This window comes from Schistocerca serialis, chromosome 4 (genome assembly GCF_023864345.2).
Source record: "Schistocerca serialis cubense isolate TAMUIC-IGC-003099 chromosome 4, iqSchSeri2.2, whole genome shotgun sequence".
NCBI lineage: Eukaryota > Metazoa > Arthropoda > Insecta > Orthoptera > Acrididae > Schistocerca > Schistocerca serialis.
This window is the reverse complement of record NC_064641.1, coordinates 596,044,356-596,060,463: the sequence shown is the minus strand read 5'-3', so window position 1 is coordinate 596,060,463 and position 16,108 is coordinate 596,044,356. Positions and strand designations below refer to the sequence as shown.

The following is a 16,108-nucleotide window of genomic DNA, read 5'->3' as shown; positions in this document are numbered from 1 at the left end:
CTTCTTCCTAAAATCCACAAACCCAATCATCCCGGCCGCCCCATTGTAGCTGGTTACCAAGCCCCCACAGAACGTATCTCTGCCTACGTAGATCAACACCTTCAACACATTACATGCAGTCTCCCATCCTTCATCAAGGACACCAACCACTTCCTTGAACGCCTGGAATCCTTACCCAATCTGTTACCCCCGGAAACCATCCTTGTAACCATTGATGCCACGTCCTTATACACAAATATTCCGCACGTCCAGGGCCTCGCTGCGATGGAGCATTTCCTTTCACGCCGATCACCTGCCACCCTACCTAAAACCTCTTTCCTCATCACCTTAGCCAGCTTCATCCTGACCCACAACTTCTTCACTTTTGAAGGCCAGACATACCAACAATTAAAGGGAACAGCCATGGGTACCAGGATGGCCCCCTCGTACGCCAACCTATTCATGGGTCGCTTAGAGGAAGCCTTCTTGGTTACCCAAGTCTGCCAACCCAAAGTTTGGTACAGATTTATTGATGACATCTTCATGATCTGGACTCACAGTGAAGAAGAACTCCAGAATTTCCTCTCCAACCTCAACTCCTTTGGTTCCATCAGTTTCACCTGGTCCTACTCCAAATCCCATGCCACTTTCCTTGACATTGACCTCCACCTGTCCAATGGCCAACTTCACACGTCCGTCCACATCAAACCCACCAACAAGCAACAGTACCTCCATTATGACAGCTGCCACCCATTCCACATCAAACGGTCCCTTCCCTACAGCCTAGGTCTTCGTGGCAAACGAATCTGCTCCAGTCCAGAATCGCTGAATCATTACACCAACAACCTGAAAACAGCTTTCGCATCCCGCAACTACCCTCCCGACCTGGTACAGAAGCAAATAACCAGAGCCACTTCCTCGTCCCCTCAAACCCAGAATCCCCCACAGAAGAACCACAAAAGTGCCCCACTTGTGACAGGATACTTTCCGGGACTGGACCAGACTCTGAATGTGGCTCTCCAGCAGGGATACGACTTCCTCAAATCCTGCCCTGAAATGAGATCCATCCTTCATGAAATCCTCCCCACTCCGCCAAGAGTGTCTTTCCGCCGTCCACCTAACCTTCGTAACCTGTTAGTTCATCCCTATGAAATCCCCAAACCACCTTCCCTACCCTCTGGCTCCTATCCTTGTAACCGCCCCCGATGCAAAACCTGTCCCATGCACCCTCCCACCACCACCTACTCCAGTCCTGTAACCCGGAAGGTGTACACGATCAAAGGCAGAGCCACGTATGAAAGCACCCACGTGATTTACCGACTGACCTGCCTACACTGTGACGCATTCTATGTGGGAATGACCAGCAACAAACTGTCCATTCGCATGAATGGACACAGGCAGACAGTGTTTGTTGGTAATGAGGATCACCCTGTGGCTAAACATGCCTTGGTGCACGGACAGCACATCTTGGCACAGTGTTACACCGTCCGGGTTATCTGGATACTTCCCACCAACACCAACCTATCCGAACTCCGGAGATGGGAACTTGCCCTTCAGTATATCCTCTCTTCTCGTCATCCGCCAGGCCTCAATCTCCGCTAATTTCAAGTTGCCGCCACTCATACCTCACCTGTCTTTCAACAACTTCTTTGCCTCTACACTTCTGCCTCGACTGACATCTCTGCCCAAACTCTTTGTCTTTAAATATGTCTGCTTGTGTCTGTATATGTGTGGATGGATATGTGTGTGTACGCGAGTGTATACCCGTCCTTTTTCCCCCATAAGGTAAGTCTTTCCGCTCCCGGGATTGGAATGACTCCTTACCCTCTCCTTTAAAACCCACTTCCTTTCGTCTTCCCCTCTCCTTCCCTCTTTCCTGATGAGGCAACAGTTTGTTGCGAAAGCTTGAATTTTGTGTGTATGTTTGTGTTTGTTTGTGTGTCTATCGACCTGCCAGCGCTTTTGTTCGGTAAGTCACCTCATCTTTGTTTTTATATATAATTTTTCCCACGTGGAATGTTTCCTTCCATTATATATATATATATATATATATATATATATATATATATATATATATATATATATATATATATATATATATATATTTCACTGAATCAGTGTACGTACCATTTAATTATTAAAAGGGTAACATTAGGGGCATTGTAAGCATATGTTCTCCAATCATACTATAGTCAATGATAGAAATTTTAAACTTCATACAATTGATTGTGATAATTGCAGTTTTGTAAGTGGTGGATGTGAGAAGATATAATGCAAGGCTGTCTGCCAAGAGGACAATAGGTCAAGCTCCAGCAACTAGTACAATTTTATTTCATTCCCTTATCAGAAACTTCATCCCCCACGAACCATGGACCTTGCCGATGGTGGGGAGGATTGCGTGCTTCAGCGATACAGATTGCCGTACTGTAGGTGCAACCACAATGGAGGAGTATCTGTTGAGAGGCCAGGCAAATGCTTGGTTCCTGAAGAGGGGCAGCAGCCTTTTCAGTAGTTGCAGTTGCAACAGTCTGGATGATTGACTGATCTGGCCTTGTAACACTAAACAAAATGGCCTTGCTGTGCTGGTACTGTGAACGGCTGAAAGCAAGGGGAAATTACAGCCGTAATTTTTCCCGAGGACATGCAGCTTTACTGTACAGTTAAATGATGATGGTGTCCTCTTGCGTAAAATATTTTGGAGGTAAAATAGTCCCCAATTCAGATCTCCGGACAGGGACTACACAGGATGACATCATTATCAGAAGAAATAAAACTGGCATTCTACAGATCGGAGCATGGAATGTCAGATCCCTTAATCAGGCAGGTAGGTTAGAAAATTTAAAAAGGCAAATGGATTGGTTAAAGTTAGATATAGTGGGAATTAGTGAGTTCAGTGGCAGGAGGAACAAGACTTCTGGTCAGGTGAATACAGGGTTATAAACACAAAATCAAATAGGGGTAATTAAGGAGTTTAATAATGAATAAAAAAATAAGAGTGCAGGCAAGCTACTACAAACAGCTTAGTAAATGCATTATTGTGGCCAAGATAGACACAAAGCCCACGCCTACCACAATAGTACAAGTTTATACACCAACTAGTTCTGCAAATGACAAAGAGATCAACAAAATGTATGACGAGATAAAAGAAATTATCCAGATAGTGAAAGGAGATGAAAATTTAATAGTTATAGGTGACAGGAATTTGGTAGTAGGAAAAGGAAGAGAAGGAAATCTAATAGGTGAATATGGTATAGGGGTAAGGAATGAATAAGGAAGCCACCTGGTAAAATTTTGCACAGAGCCTAACTTAATCATAGCTAACACTTGGTTCAAGAATCATGAAAGAAGGTTGTATACACGGACAAGGCACGGAGATACTGGAAGGTTTCAGACAGTTTATATAATGGTAAGACAGAGATTTAGGAAGTATGTTTTAAATTGTAAGACATTTCCAGGGGCAGATGTGGACTCGGACCACAATCTATTGTTTATGAACTGTACATCAAAACTGAAGAAGCTGCAAAAAGGTGGGAATTTAAGGAGATGGGACCTGGATAAACTGACTAAACCAGAGGTTGTATAAGGTTTCAGGGAAAGCATAAGGGAACAATTGACAGGAATGGGGGAAAGAAATACAGTAGAAGAAGAATTGGTAGCTTTGAGAGATGAAATAGTGAAAGCAGCAGAGGATCAAGTAGGTAAAAAGACGAGGGCTAGTAGAAATCCTTGGGTAACAGAAGATATACTGAATTTAATTGATAAAAGGAGAAAATACAAAAATACAGTAAATGAAACAGGCAAAAAGGAATACAAACGTCTCAAAAATGAGATCGACAGGAACTGGAAAATGGCTAAGCAGGGATGGCTAGAGGACAAATGTAAGGATGTAGAGGCTTATCTCACTAGAGGTAAGGTAGACACTGCCTACAGGAAAATTAAAGAGACCTTTGGAGAAAAGAGATCCACTTGTATGAATATCAAAAGCTCAGATGGAAACCCAGTTCTAAGCAATGAAGGGAAAGCAGAAAAGTGGATAGAGTATATAGAGGGTCTATACAAGGGCGATGTACTTGAGGACAATATTTGTGGAAATGGAAGAGGATCTAGATGAAGATGAAATGGGAGATATGGTACTGCTTGAAGAGTTTGACAGAGCACTGAAAGACCTAAGTAGAAAGAAGGCCCTGAGACTAGACAACATTCTATTCGAATTACCGATAGCCTTGGGAGAGCCAGCCCTGACAAAACTCGACCATCTGGTGAGCAAGACGTATGAGACAGGTGAAATACCCTCAGACTTCCAGGAGAATATAATAATTTCAATCCCAAAGAAAGCAAGTGTTGACAGATGTGAAAATTACTGAACTATCAGTTTAATAAGTCACAGCTGCAAAATACTAACACAAATTCTTTACAGACAAATGGAAAAACTGGTAGAAGCCGACCTCGGGGAGATCAGTTTGGATTCCGTAGAAACATTGGAACACGTGAGCCAATACTGACCCTATGACTTATCTTATAAGATAGATTAAGGAAAGGCAAAACTACGTTTCTGGTATTTGTAGACTTAAAGAAAGCTTTTGACAATGTTGACTGGAATACTCTCTTTCAAATTCTGAAGGTGGAAGGTGTAAAGTACAGGGAGTGAAAGGCTATTTACAATTTGTACAGAAACCAGATGACAGTTTAAGAGTCAAGGGGCCTATCCCCGATGTTATTCAATCTGTATATTGAGCAAGCAGTGAAGGAAACAAAAGAAAAATTCGGAGTAGGTATTGAAGTCCATGGAGAAGAAATAAAAACTTTGAGGTTCACCGATGACTTGTAATTCTGTCAGAGACAGCAAAGGACTTGGAAGACCAGTTGAACAGAATGGACATTATCTTGAAAGGAGGTTATAAGAAGAACATCAACAAAAGCAAAATGAGGATAATGGAATGTAGTCGAATTAAATCAGGTGATGCAGAGGGAATTAGATTAGGAAATGAGACACTTAAAGTAGTAAATGAGTTTTGCTATTTGGGGAGCAAAATAACTGATGATGGTTGAAGTAGAGAGGATATAAAATGTAGACTGGCAATGGCAAGGGAAGTGTTTCTGAAGAAGAGAAATATGTTAAAATTGGGTATAGATTTAAGTGTCAGGAAGTCGTTTCTGAAAGTATTTGTATGGAGTGTAGCAATGTATGGAAGTGAAACATAGACGATAAATAGTTCAAACAAGAAGAGAGTAGAATCTTTCAAAATGTGGTGCTACAGAAGAATGCTGAAAATAGATGGGTAGATCACATAACTAATGAGGAGGAATTGAATAGAATTCGGGAGAAGAGAAATTTGTGGTACAACTTGACTACAAAAGGGGATCGGTTGGTAGGACATGTTCTGAGGCATCAAGGGATCACCAATTTAGTATTGGAGGGCAGCGTGGAGGGTAAATATCATAGAGGGAGACCAAGAGATGAATACACTAAGCAGATTCAGAAGGCTGTAGGTTACAGTAGGTACTGGGAGATGAAGAAGCTTGCACAGTATAGAGTAGCATGGCGAGCTGCATCAAACCAGTCTCCGAACTGATGATCAAAACAACAACATCAGAAACATACATATTTTACACAATTCTGACTATGTTATCTTTGCCCAAAACTTTTCCACTTCCAATGCATTTTCTGTTCCTTGAGAGTCACAGCTAACCTTTTCATCTGAGCCCTTTTCAGGGCCATCAACCATCTATTAACAACCATCTATTGTAGAATCTTAAAACATATTCTGAGCTCAAATATAATAAGGTACCTGGAACAGAATTACCTTGTCTATGCCAACTAGCACTGATTCTGAAAAAAATGCTAGTCTTGTAAAACCTAACTTGTGCACTTCTTATATCATAATTTCCAATCTGTGGAAGACAATCAATTGGATGCAGTATTCTCTACTTCTAAACAACATCTGGCCCAGTGTCACACTAACACTTATTTATTATAGTATGAAAAAATATCAACCGCAGATGATGCAACTGCCTATAGTAAGTAATATCACAAAAATGCTGCTCAGATAATGAATCAGAGCTTAATAAGATTTCAATGTGGTGGAAAGTTTAGTGAATTTGTGCCTCCAGCTATTTCAAATTTCCATATGTTATCCGGCGTCAATAGCAAGAAGATGATCAACAAAAGTGCTCCGCACAGTTTCAAGTCTAGTGCCACGCCAAAAACTCGCAGTGAAAAATCATCCAGATCAAAATGTAAGTGTGTAACATGTGAAGTCCATCCTGACAAAGCAAAACTTGTTGAAACTATTAATTCGTTGCAAGAAAATGTGCGCAGATCCTTGGCAGAAAACAAAGTGTTATCTCATAGACTCAAATGTCTTGAAAAAGATCATAGAAAACTAAAAACTGCCGAGCAGGGCGCAAGTGAATTCGACAGAAATAAAGTGTACACAGTGACCGAAGATTCCGTCACCATTTCAAGTTTTCCAACACATTCTGGGTATACCGGTAACGCTAACCATAGCGCAATCATTTCATCGTCATTAGTAATACATTCTCCTGCCGTGCTCCAAAAAATGGTAGGCCTATCTACAAAAGATCAAATCGTGCACCATCTGAAAGAAATGCCTGTTATTAAGCAAAATGTGGAACCTCGCCAGCCAAAACCGTCACTCATAAATAGAAGCAAGGTAAATTCAACATTCAAGATGACAGTTAATTTAACTAACACCACAAATGCAGCAAGAAGAATAAACGTATGTTTAATGGGTAATAGTCATCTTAGAGGCCTTGCACACAAAATAAAAAGCGTAAACAGTGAAGTAAATGCCTCAGGTTTTATTAAACTTGGCGCTCGTCTTGACCAAGTGCTTTCAACTGTAAACAATATCTCTCGAAAGACAATGAATGAAGACTTCATTGTAATATGTGGTGGTGCAAATGACATCGCACACAACGATGGTTTGCAAGCTGTTAATGCACTAAAATCTGCCCTAAACCATCTAAATGACTCAAACGTCATTGTTCTCGATATTCCACACAGGTATGACTTGCCTCAATTCTCGTGTGTAAACAGGGCATTAGCATATACAAACAGTCAATATGCAGAAATTTGCAACCGTTACGCAAATGTACAAATGGTCAACATGCAACATTTTAGTAGAGATCTTTACACCACTCACGGCCTTCACCTCAATCGGCGTGGAAAAAGTCACTTAGCGTCCATTATTTGTGAAATCGTCGTAAATGCTAGGAACAACGTATACTCAAAACACACACATTCGAAGAATGAGTGCTCCACAACACAAGAAGACTGCAGGAATGAGTATAGACAGACGACATTGGACAAATGGCTGCTGAAAACACCAGGTAAAGCTGATTCTTCCCAGGCTCCCAGTACATGGAAACAGACCAACTTGAATAAATGGATAGTGAAAAATACCAAACCCACTCTGTCAACCGATATTTCTTTTTTAGGGATAAATGTATAATTGGTTCTGGCAGGGTGACACGTCCATCAAGCATTCAACAATCCAAACTCACTTTCAAATTAATTCAGCAGAACTTTCAAAGTCTTGGCAATAAGCAGAACGAGTTGGATACCATTGCAGCAATTGATAACCCTGATGTTTTAGTTATAAGTGAACACTGGTACACAGATGAGCTAATTAGCGTATGTAAGCCACTTTCCATGAACTTTTGCTCTGCCTTCAGTAGAAAAGAGAAACGTGGTGGTGGGGTGGCTATCTTTGCAGCTAGTGGTAGTAATTATAGTTTAATAGATGTAAGTGCTTTCAGCATTGAGGGTGTGATAGAACTAGCAGCAATTAATTATAAGTGGGGGAAAGAGAACTTAATTATTATAGGCCTATACAGACCTCCATCTGGTAGCCTACATAGTTTCTTTGATGTTCTTAATGACCTGCTTGTTGACATTGACAGTAAACACTGCATAAAAAATGGCTGGGTTAACATAATACTAACTGGAGATATAAACATTGACTTGCTGTCCTACCGAGCGAGGTGGCGCAGTGGTTAGACACTGGACTCGCATTCGGGAGGACGACGGTTCAATCCCGCGTCCGGCCATCCTGATTTAGGTTTTCCGTGATTTCCCTAAATCACTCCAGGCAAATGCCGGGATGGTTCCTCTGAAAGGGCACGGCCGACTTCCTTCCCCATCCTTCCCTAATCTGATGAAACCGATAACCACGCTGTCTGGTCTCCTTCCCCAAACCAACCAACCAACCAACTTGCTGTCCAATGACTCTGTATCTAAAAAACTAATGCTAATATTAGCTCAATTTAACTTAATATTTCTGATAAACGAGCCCACTAGAGAGGTCAATAGTGTAAAATCATGCATTGACAACATTATAACTAACATGTCCCACTTTACATGCAGTGCATCAGTTCTGAAGCTTGCCATTTCTGACCACCAAGCAGTACAGGTACTGATAGAAGCTGAAAATCTTCATGTCAATAGAAAAGAGAAACAATATGCGACAAAAAGAATGGCCAATGATGACAATGTTAAAGATTTCAACAGTTTGCTAAAAAGCTTACAATGGGGTGAAAAAAACAGCATTACTTTCAGTGAATTTTCATCAGATTTTTATTATTGCTTCCATGTCTCATGTCCAGAAATGACCTTTACAGTAAATGACTGCAAAAAGATACAAAAAAATAACTGGATAAATCATGAAGTAAAAACAGCAAGAGAGAAACTTAGACTTTTCCAGTATGCAATGATAAATAATAACAATAATAATAGACTAAAGGTAGAATTTAAGAACTATCAGGATTACTATAGTGATCTTCTGCTAGAAACTAAAAGTAAATACGTAGCCACAATGTTAAGAAACTCTACTAACACAGGTTTAGCTGTTTGGAAAGTAATAAATAGCTTTAGGGATTGTAAGGACAGATCAACAAGTGATTTTACTATAAACCATAAAGGGCATATCATGAAATGTCAATATCAGATTGCAAATGTTTTTAATGAGTACTTTTCTTCTGTTGGAAAATCTGTCAGTGACCATTTTACGAATGTTCAGCATAGATATAGGGGCATTCCAATCAAATAAAGCATATACTTGGCCCCAACCAATAACAAGGAAGTCAAAAACATAGTAATGTCATTAAAAACTACAAAATCAGCAGGCTATGATGGATTGTCTATCAGTACACTGAAAAGATGCATAGACAACATATCTGATGCCATGGCCACAACAGTAAATGTTGTAATTGCATCAGGTTGTTTCCCAGATAGTCTAAAGACAGTACAAGTGACCCCGATTCACAAGAAAGGTGACAAATCTAAAATTGAAAACTACCGCCCTATCTCAATCTTACCTGCATTTTCTAAGGTAGTTGAGAAAGTTATTTATACTAGACTAATGACATTCCTGAGTCAACACAATTTAATATTTGAAAATCAGAATGGCTTTATGAAAAACAAGTCAACATCAGTAGCAGCAGCACAATTAATAGACAAAATAATAACGGCCATAGAGAACAAGGAAGTATGTAACTGGAGTGTTCCTTGATCTAGAAAAAGCTTTTGATTGTGTCAACATCACCATATTACTTGACAAGCTGTGGAACCTGGGTATCAGAGGAACTGGCTATGAGCTAATAAAATCGTATATGAGCAATAGAAAACAATTTGTCTTGCTTACAACAAACAGTGGGTCTTACAAATCTAAAATTACAGACATCAAATATGGAGTGCCTCAAGGTTCTGTCTTGGGACCCCTTCTTTTCTTGATTTATGTCAATAATATACAGTATTGTTCTCCTAACTGTACAAAAATATTGTACGCAGATGACACATCAATAGTGTGTAAACACAAACACCATGAGAGTCTGGAGGTACAGTGCAACAGTGTAACTAATGAAATAGTCAAGTATTTTAATGAAAGCCATCTAAATGTAAGTGCTTCAAAGACTGCAATGATGGAATTTAAGACAAGGAAACAAATAGAATGTGACATGAAATTATCCATAGGAAATGCCATTGTAAAAAAGGAAAAATGGACAAAGTTCTTGGGAATTACAATCCAGGACAGCCTCAAATGGGACATGCATATTGATTCCTTAGCATGTAAACTGTCGAAGAATGTGTTTGCTATAAATATGATTAGCAAATATTGTAAGGACATGGGTGTACTAAAAACTGCTTATCATGCCCTATTCTCATCAAACTTAAACTATGCTGTAGAAATATGGGGTGCAACAACTCAAGCCAACCTAAGTACATTATTAATACTACAGAAAAAAGTTATCAGAATTATTTGTGGTGCCAAACCTCGAGAATCATGTCGGAACCTGTTCCCAAAATTAGGTGTGCTTACCATTATAGGTGTGTACATATTGAAAGTTATATTGCTTGTGAAAACAATTAATCCAAATTTCAACTGTGACCTGCACCAATATTATACAAGGCAAAAGTTCAGATACCATGTAAATAGCCAAAGAACAGCTTTATATGAAAAAAATGCACTTCATGCTGGGCTGAAGCTAGCCAATGCCCTACCAAAAAGTCTCACAACCCTTCCTGCTAACAAATTAAAAGATCAGCTAAAAAGAATTCTAATTGAAAACCCTTTTTATTCCCTAGACAAGTATTATATCTGTATGAAAAGTCTTTCATAAGTATGTCAAGCTCATATTTTTAAGTAACCTACAACTAATATAATGTTGATGAAAACAATATTTGTAATATTGTGATTGTATACTACCAGACGTAAAATCCATCAAAATGTAAAATTTATTAATACAAACAAATCTTTTAGTTTGTAATTTATAAACTGACATATTCAGAAGAATAATCTGTATGATGTCCCGAAACTGTATTATTTCTAGGGATTGTATTTGATTATTCAATGTTGAATAAATATTATTATTATTATTATTATTATTAAGACTGGTGTCTGGCTTCAAATTTTCAGAAACATAAAACTGTGCAATTCACAAAATACACAACTGTAGTATCCTTCAAATACAATATCACTTTGATTGGAATCAGTCCACTGATGCAAATTCCTTGATATAACAATATTTAGGACAACACAAGCTAACCTTGGGTAAAGCAGATGGCAGACTTTGGCTAAATGATAGGATACTGGGAAAAAGTAGTCAGTAGTCAGTATTCACAGGAGGCTGCTCACAACGTGCTCTTGTAAACCATTTTTGAGCACTGCTGAAATATATGGGACACTGAATACTGAGATACTGAATGTTTACAAAGAAGGGCAACACAAATGGTCACATGCTTGTTTGATGCACAGAAGACCATGATGGAAAAGATGAAAAACCTCAATTGGCAACACTTGAAGAAAAATGCAAACTATTCAGCTTACAAAGTTTCAAGAACCAGTATGAAGTGAGGAATCTAAAAATATGGTACAGCCTATGCCTGCAAAGGCATTTAAATAGTCATTCTTATCATGCTTCATATCAGAAGGTAACCTAATACTTGATACAATAGGTAGTACCCTGTCTTCTGGACTTCAAAGTGTTTTGCAATATGTGGATGTACACACAGATGTAGATGTAATTTTTTGGGTTATCAGATTGTGTGTTTCCTTCACATCTTAAGAAAACTCTGTGTCAGAAAAAGATCCAAGAAAATATATCTTTTCCTCCTGGACATTTACTATCATGTTACACATTATCACGGGTAGTGGCAGGTATGTTCACTTCTTGCATTTAGAATTAGAAATCAAAAGCATGAAGGAACTCCAACTGACCATCAAATGAAGAGTTAAAAAGGGTCTCAAATGAATGGAAGATAACAGCAATAACATATGGCATGTTAGGACACTTTGCAACAGGCAACAGGCAACAGGACAGAATTATCCTATTTGTTCTTATACCACTCCTTTTTTTCTATTTTAATGGTAATGCATATACTATGAGCACACAAAATCATCAAATTGTAACTCATGCAGTATTTCACTAAATTTTATTATTCACAGTACAATTTACAGTCTGCTAATGACAACAGTGTAAATAGTGCATGTGACAATATTTTATTGAAAGAAATATTCTTAATTTACTATACCTGTGAACCATGTGCTCTTCAGAATACCACCCCACTAAAAGTAATTGTTTCAAAATTCACGTAGAAGATTTGGAAACACCTCAGTCTCCTATATCAAGCAAACGTGTTGCTATTTCTACAAAAAAACTTAATATTTCAGAACCTCTATGTATTCAAAATCTTCATTTCCCAGAATATTCCAATCACTGTAACTGTTTGCAAAGTTCAGTGTTATACTTTTGTATCCCTGAGTTTTCTCTTTTGAAAAATGTTTACTTTTGCTTAAATAAGCTGTTAGTTTATTAATTACTCCAACTAAAAAATTTCACTATCTAGAAAATTCTTGTAAAACTTTGGTAATCCTTGTACACATTAAAACTTTGCTCCCATAAAATTTGCATCTATTACTTATTCATTTCATAAGTATACACTTTTCAGTAAAACAAATTTACTCCATCACCTATTGTATCTTGTATCTTTCATTTCTCTATCTTTTATGTTAATATCCAAAATGTAATAGTCATGAATTTTATTGTTTTGTAATTTCTGTAATACGTATGTCTATAAATAGACATCATGCACGAAGTCTCAGGAAGTCAACAGCCAATAGTTAAGTGAAGATCTGTCACTGCTGTGTGATAATTTCAGCAAACCATTTGTAGGATGTGTAATTTATCAATCTGTGTTGCGCAATCTAGATCATAATAGTAACGAGCTGATCGTCTGAACTGTTTGGAAATAATACTTAAGAGGAACTGGGGTGGGGGGGGGGGGGGTAAAATTAAATGCATTAAGTCATTATTAACTTCAATATTGCAATTCGTAATTCCAATACAATGACACTTTAGTGACTACAGCTATTATGAAACACATGGCTTTCAATTAAAATTTCTGCCATGTATGGGAATGTATATAATCAGTGTATGAGTGCAGGCTGTATGCCATATGGTAGTTTGTGTCTGGTCATGAGTCATGCTCAGATAGCCTATTGGTAAGGCAACTGCTCGCAATAAGTGGGAAACCAGATTTGAGTCCTGCTCCAGCACAAATTGTTGTCATTCACTTATACAACTGTTGGTTGTCCATATTTGCAACTGCAAATACATTTCATTGTTATTAACTTTTAGAATGGAAGTGCAGTTATTGAAAGAAGATTAGGCTGATAGATTTTAATTAGACTGAAGAGAGTCCAAACAGGTTGGTAATGTTAGTATCTTCCTTGTTGATTTCACAACTAGACAGCTAAGAATCTAACTTTGCATCTTTGGACATTAATGATTCTGGGAGGGGGGGGGGGGGGGAGATTCATGTTTGTAATCTAGTTTCTTTAGTACCTGTGAAGATTTTGCAAAGTAATGTTGGATTTCAAAATTCCAGTGGCACAATGGATTTGTTCTACATTCACCATTAACATTGCTTTCCAATCCACCATGTGGTTGTGTCAGAACCACATCTGTTTAACAAATTAAAAATAGGGGTAGAATGTTCTGATATTCACAGAATGAAACAGAAAATGTGAAAAGTCTCAATAAAAGAATATAACTACCTATGACAACAAAATAACAAATTTTATCTCATGTCACAAAAAGTTATTCACTGACTTCATACGCAAGGACGAAGAAACAATAAAGCGGCTCTCAATTAAACCAGAGCTGACGATTTTAATCTATTTTATCTATTTATTCTTGAAATTTGATAAACATTATTCTGCTTTATCATTTACTATTTTACATTATAACTAAATTTTTCTTGTCCAGCAAATTGATTATCTTGCTACAGGTTCCAGAGTTACATTATTAATCCAGTAAAGCAAACTCCAATAGAAAATTATACAAATAATGTCTTTGGGAAACTTATTAACTGGTTTTCTGCATATGGTCTTGCTCTGAACTTTGAAAAAAAAAAAAAAAACACAGTACATCCAATTTTCTGCTGCAAAGAGTACAGTTTCTTCAATAAATATAAGTTTCTGGGTGTACATATAGATGAGAATCTTAACTGGAAAATTCATATTTCAGATCTCCTAAAGTGACTAGGTTCAGCAACTTCTGCAATCAGAATAATTGCCAATTTTGAGGAAATTAGTAACCTAACATACTTTGCAAATTTTCACTCTCTGATGTCATACGGAATAATATTTTGGGGTGCCTCAACACTTAGGTACTGCTCAAAAGAAAGTGTTAAGAATAATGTGTGGGGCTCATAGTCAAACATCTAGTAGACATCTGTTTAAAAGGTTAGGAATTGTTACAACAGCCTCAAGTACATTTACTCAGTAAAGAAATTTGTTCTCGACAACATAGCCCAGATTAAAAACAACAGTGACATTCATGATTATAATACCAAGGAAAGAAAGACTTACATTAGCCTCTATTTAACCTATCTTTGGCACAGAAAGGGATAAAATATGCTGCTGTAAAACTTTTTAATAAATCACCAGATGAAATAAAATGTTTGACAGATGGCAGTAATAGTTTCAAAAATAAATTGAAATCATATCTCCTTTATTCTATACCATACATGAGTTCTTGAATAGGAATAAATAAATCTATACTTGACACGTTCCACATAATAATGTTTACCATAAGATTGATCAATGGAACACGTAACTAACTAACTAACAACTGTAGTATTGATTTTAAATAAAATGCTTCATCAGTTGCACTTTTATTTTTATTTTAACAACTGTGACCAGTTTCAGCGCGACATATGCCTGGCATCCTGGGACAAGTCATTATGTGTTCTCGCAGGACACCTGACGTAAAGCACTGTGTAATGCCTTTGGGAGCTGAAGCTGGTCATGGTTGTTAATTTAAAAAGAAAAGTGCAACTGGTGTTGACACTTCATTCAAAACAAATTCCTAAATTTCAAATGACAGTAATAATATGTGATAAAATAGTACTAAACACTAAACTCATAATGGTAGTAGTAGTGGATATATTGATGCACAGCAAAACAATAAATAATTAGATGTAAGATACTTACAAATTGCTGACATGGAAAGAGCAGCTATGGATAGCCTCGTATAATCTTCAACAGTCCACCCAAACTTCTTGATTGTGTATAGGTACATAATGCCACCTTCTCCTGTAAAATAACAGTTCCAGTTGTGGTTGGGTACACTTGTACATAAGCATCCTCATGTAACAACTGATTGGTACATTTGTTTATATTGTGACTGGCAGGTGTGTAGTGACTGTACAGGCACTGTTCACTTTCCAGAAATGTCTGCTCATATTCTGAAAGCTGTAAACATGGTTCTCCATTACAGTAAAACTTGTGAAGATTGTTTTACAGACAGCAAGTATAATCTGTCAAGCAGCAGACTGAAAGCTGTCAAACTACCAACTGCATCTCAATCGTTGACCACTTCATTTTCTCAAGTGAAGTATAGTCTAAGGGAGTGCACGTTTTTGATTTAGGAAGACTGCCACAAACATCTCATTATGAAAACTTAAGAGTTAAGCTGATTGGAAGTTACAGATTTAGTACAGAAATTTTCTAATGCTTTCACAGGCCAGAATATGGTATTTGTGTGATACAGATGGCTTTTAAAGCTTCCAGTCAACTGGATAATAAGAATATTATTGCATAAAGTAGACAACTAATACTAATCTGATGAGACAATCAGCAGAACATTCAACATTATTTATTCACAACTTTTGCTGTTCACTAATTATGTTGTAACAAGTTTGCATCTGTAGACACTGTTAATGTTACATTAAATAATGTCCAGAATAACCCAGGACACACCCACCAATCACATTTTTACTGTTATCTGTCTTGCCTACCCCGTCTTTCAGTTAGTAAGATCTACCAACATTTCACTCCTTTGTTTTAGGCCTACTTCTCAGTTTTTCCAGTAACATTTTAGTACTATCTTGCTTGTTTGGAGCATTCTTTCAGGTACTGCAACTTATTTCATCTCACCTTTCCCACTAGCTTATTTACTGCTACTTTAACCTTGTAGATCTGATCTATTTTTCTTAGTATCTGTCAATTCTATTAAAGTCCCAATCATTGAACTTACTGTCAGTGTTATTTCTATTTTTAAATTCTCTAACTTATGTATCCAATTAAGGCATATACCGTTCCAC

The 16,108-nt window shown here is 37.6% G+C and overlaps 1 protein-coding gene across 1 annotated transcript in view; it reads right to left on the bottom strand.

The window, feature by feature from the left end:
* The window catches only part of LOC126475355 (proton-coupled folate transporter-like), a 311,104-nt gene that overhangs the window by 73,114 nt on the left and 221,882 nt on the right, over window positions 1–16,108 (bottom strand). The window contains exon 7 of the mRNA XM_050103168.1: window positions 14,997–15,098. Within this exon, the coding sequence (XP_049959125.1) occupies window positions 14,997–15,098 (102 nt within the window). The remainder of the gene's footprint in view (window positions 1–14,996; window positions 15,099–16,108) is intronic.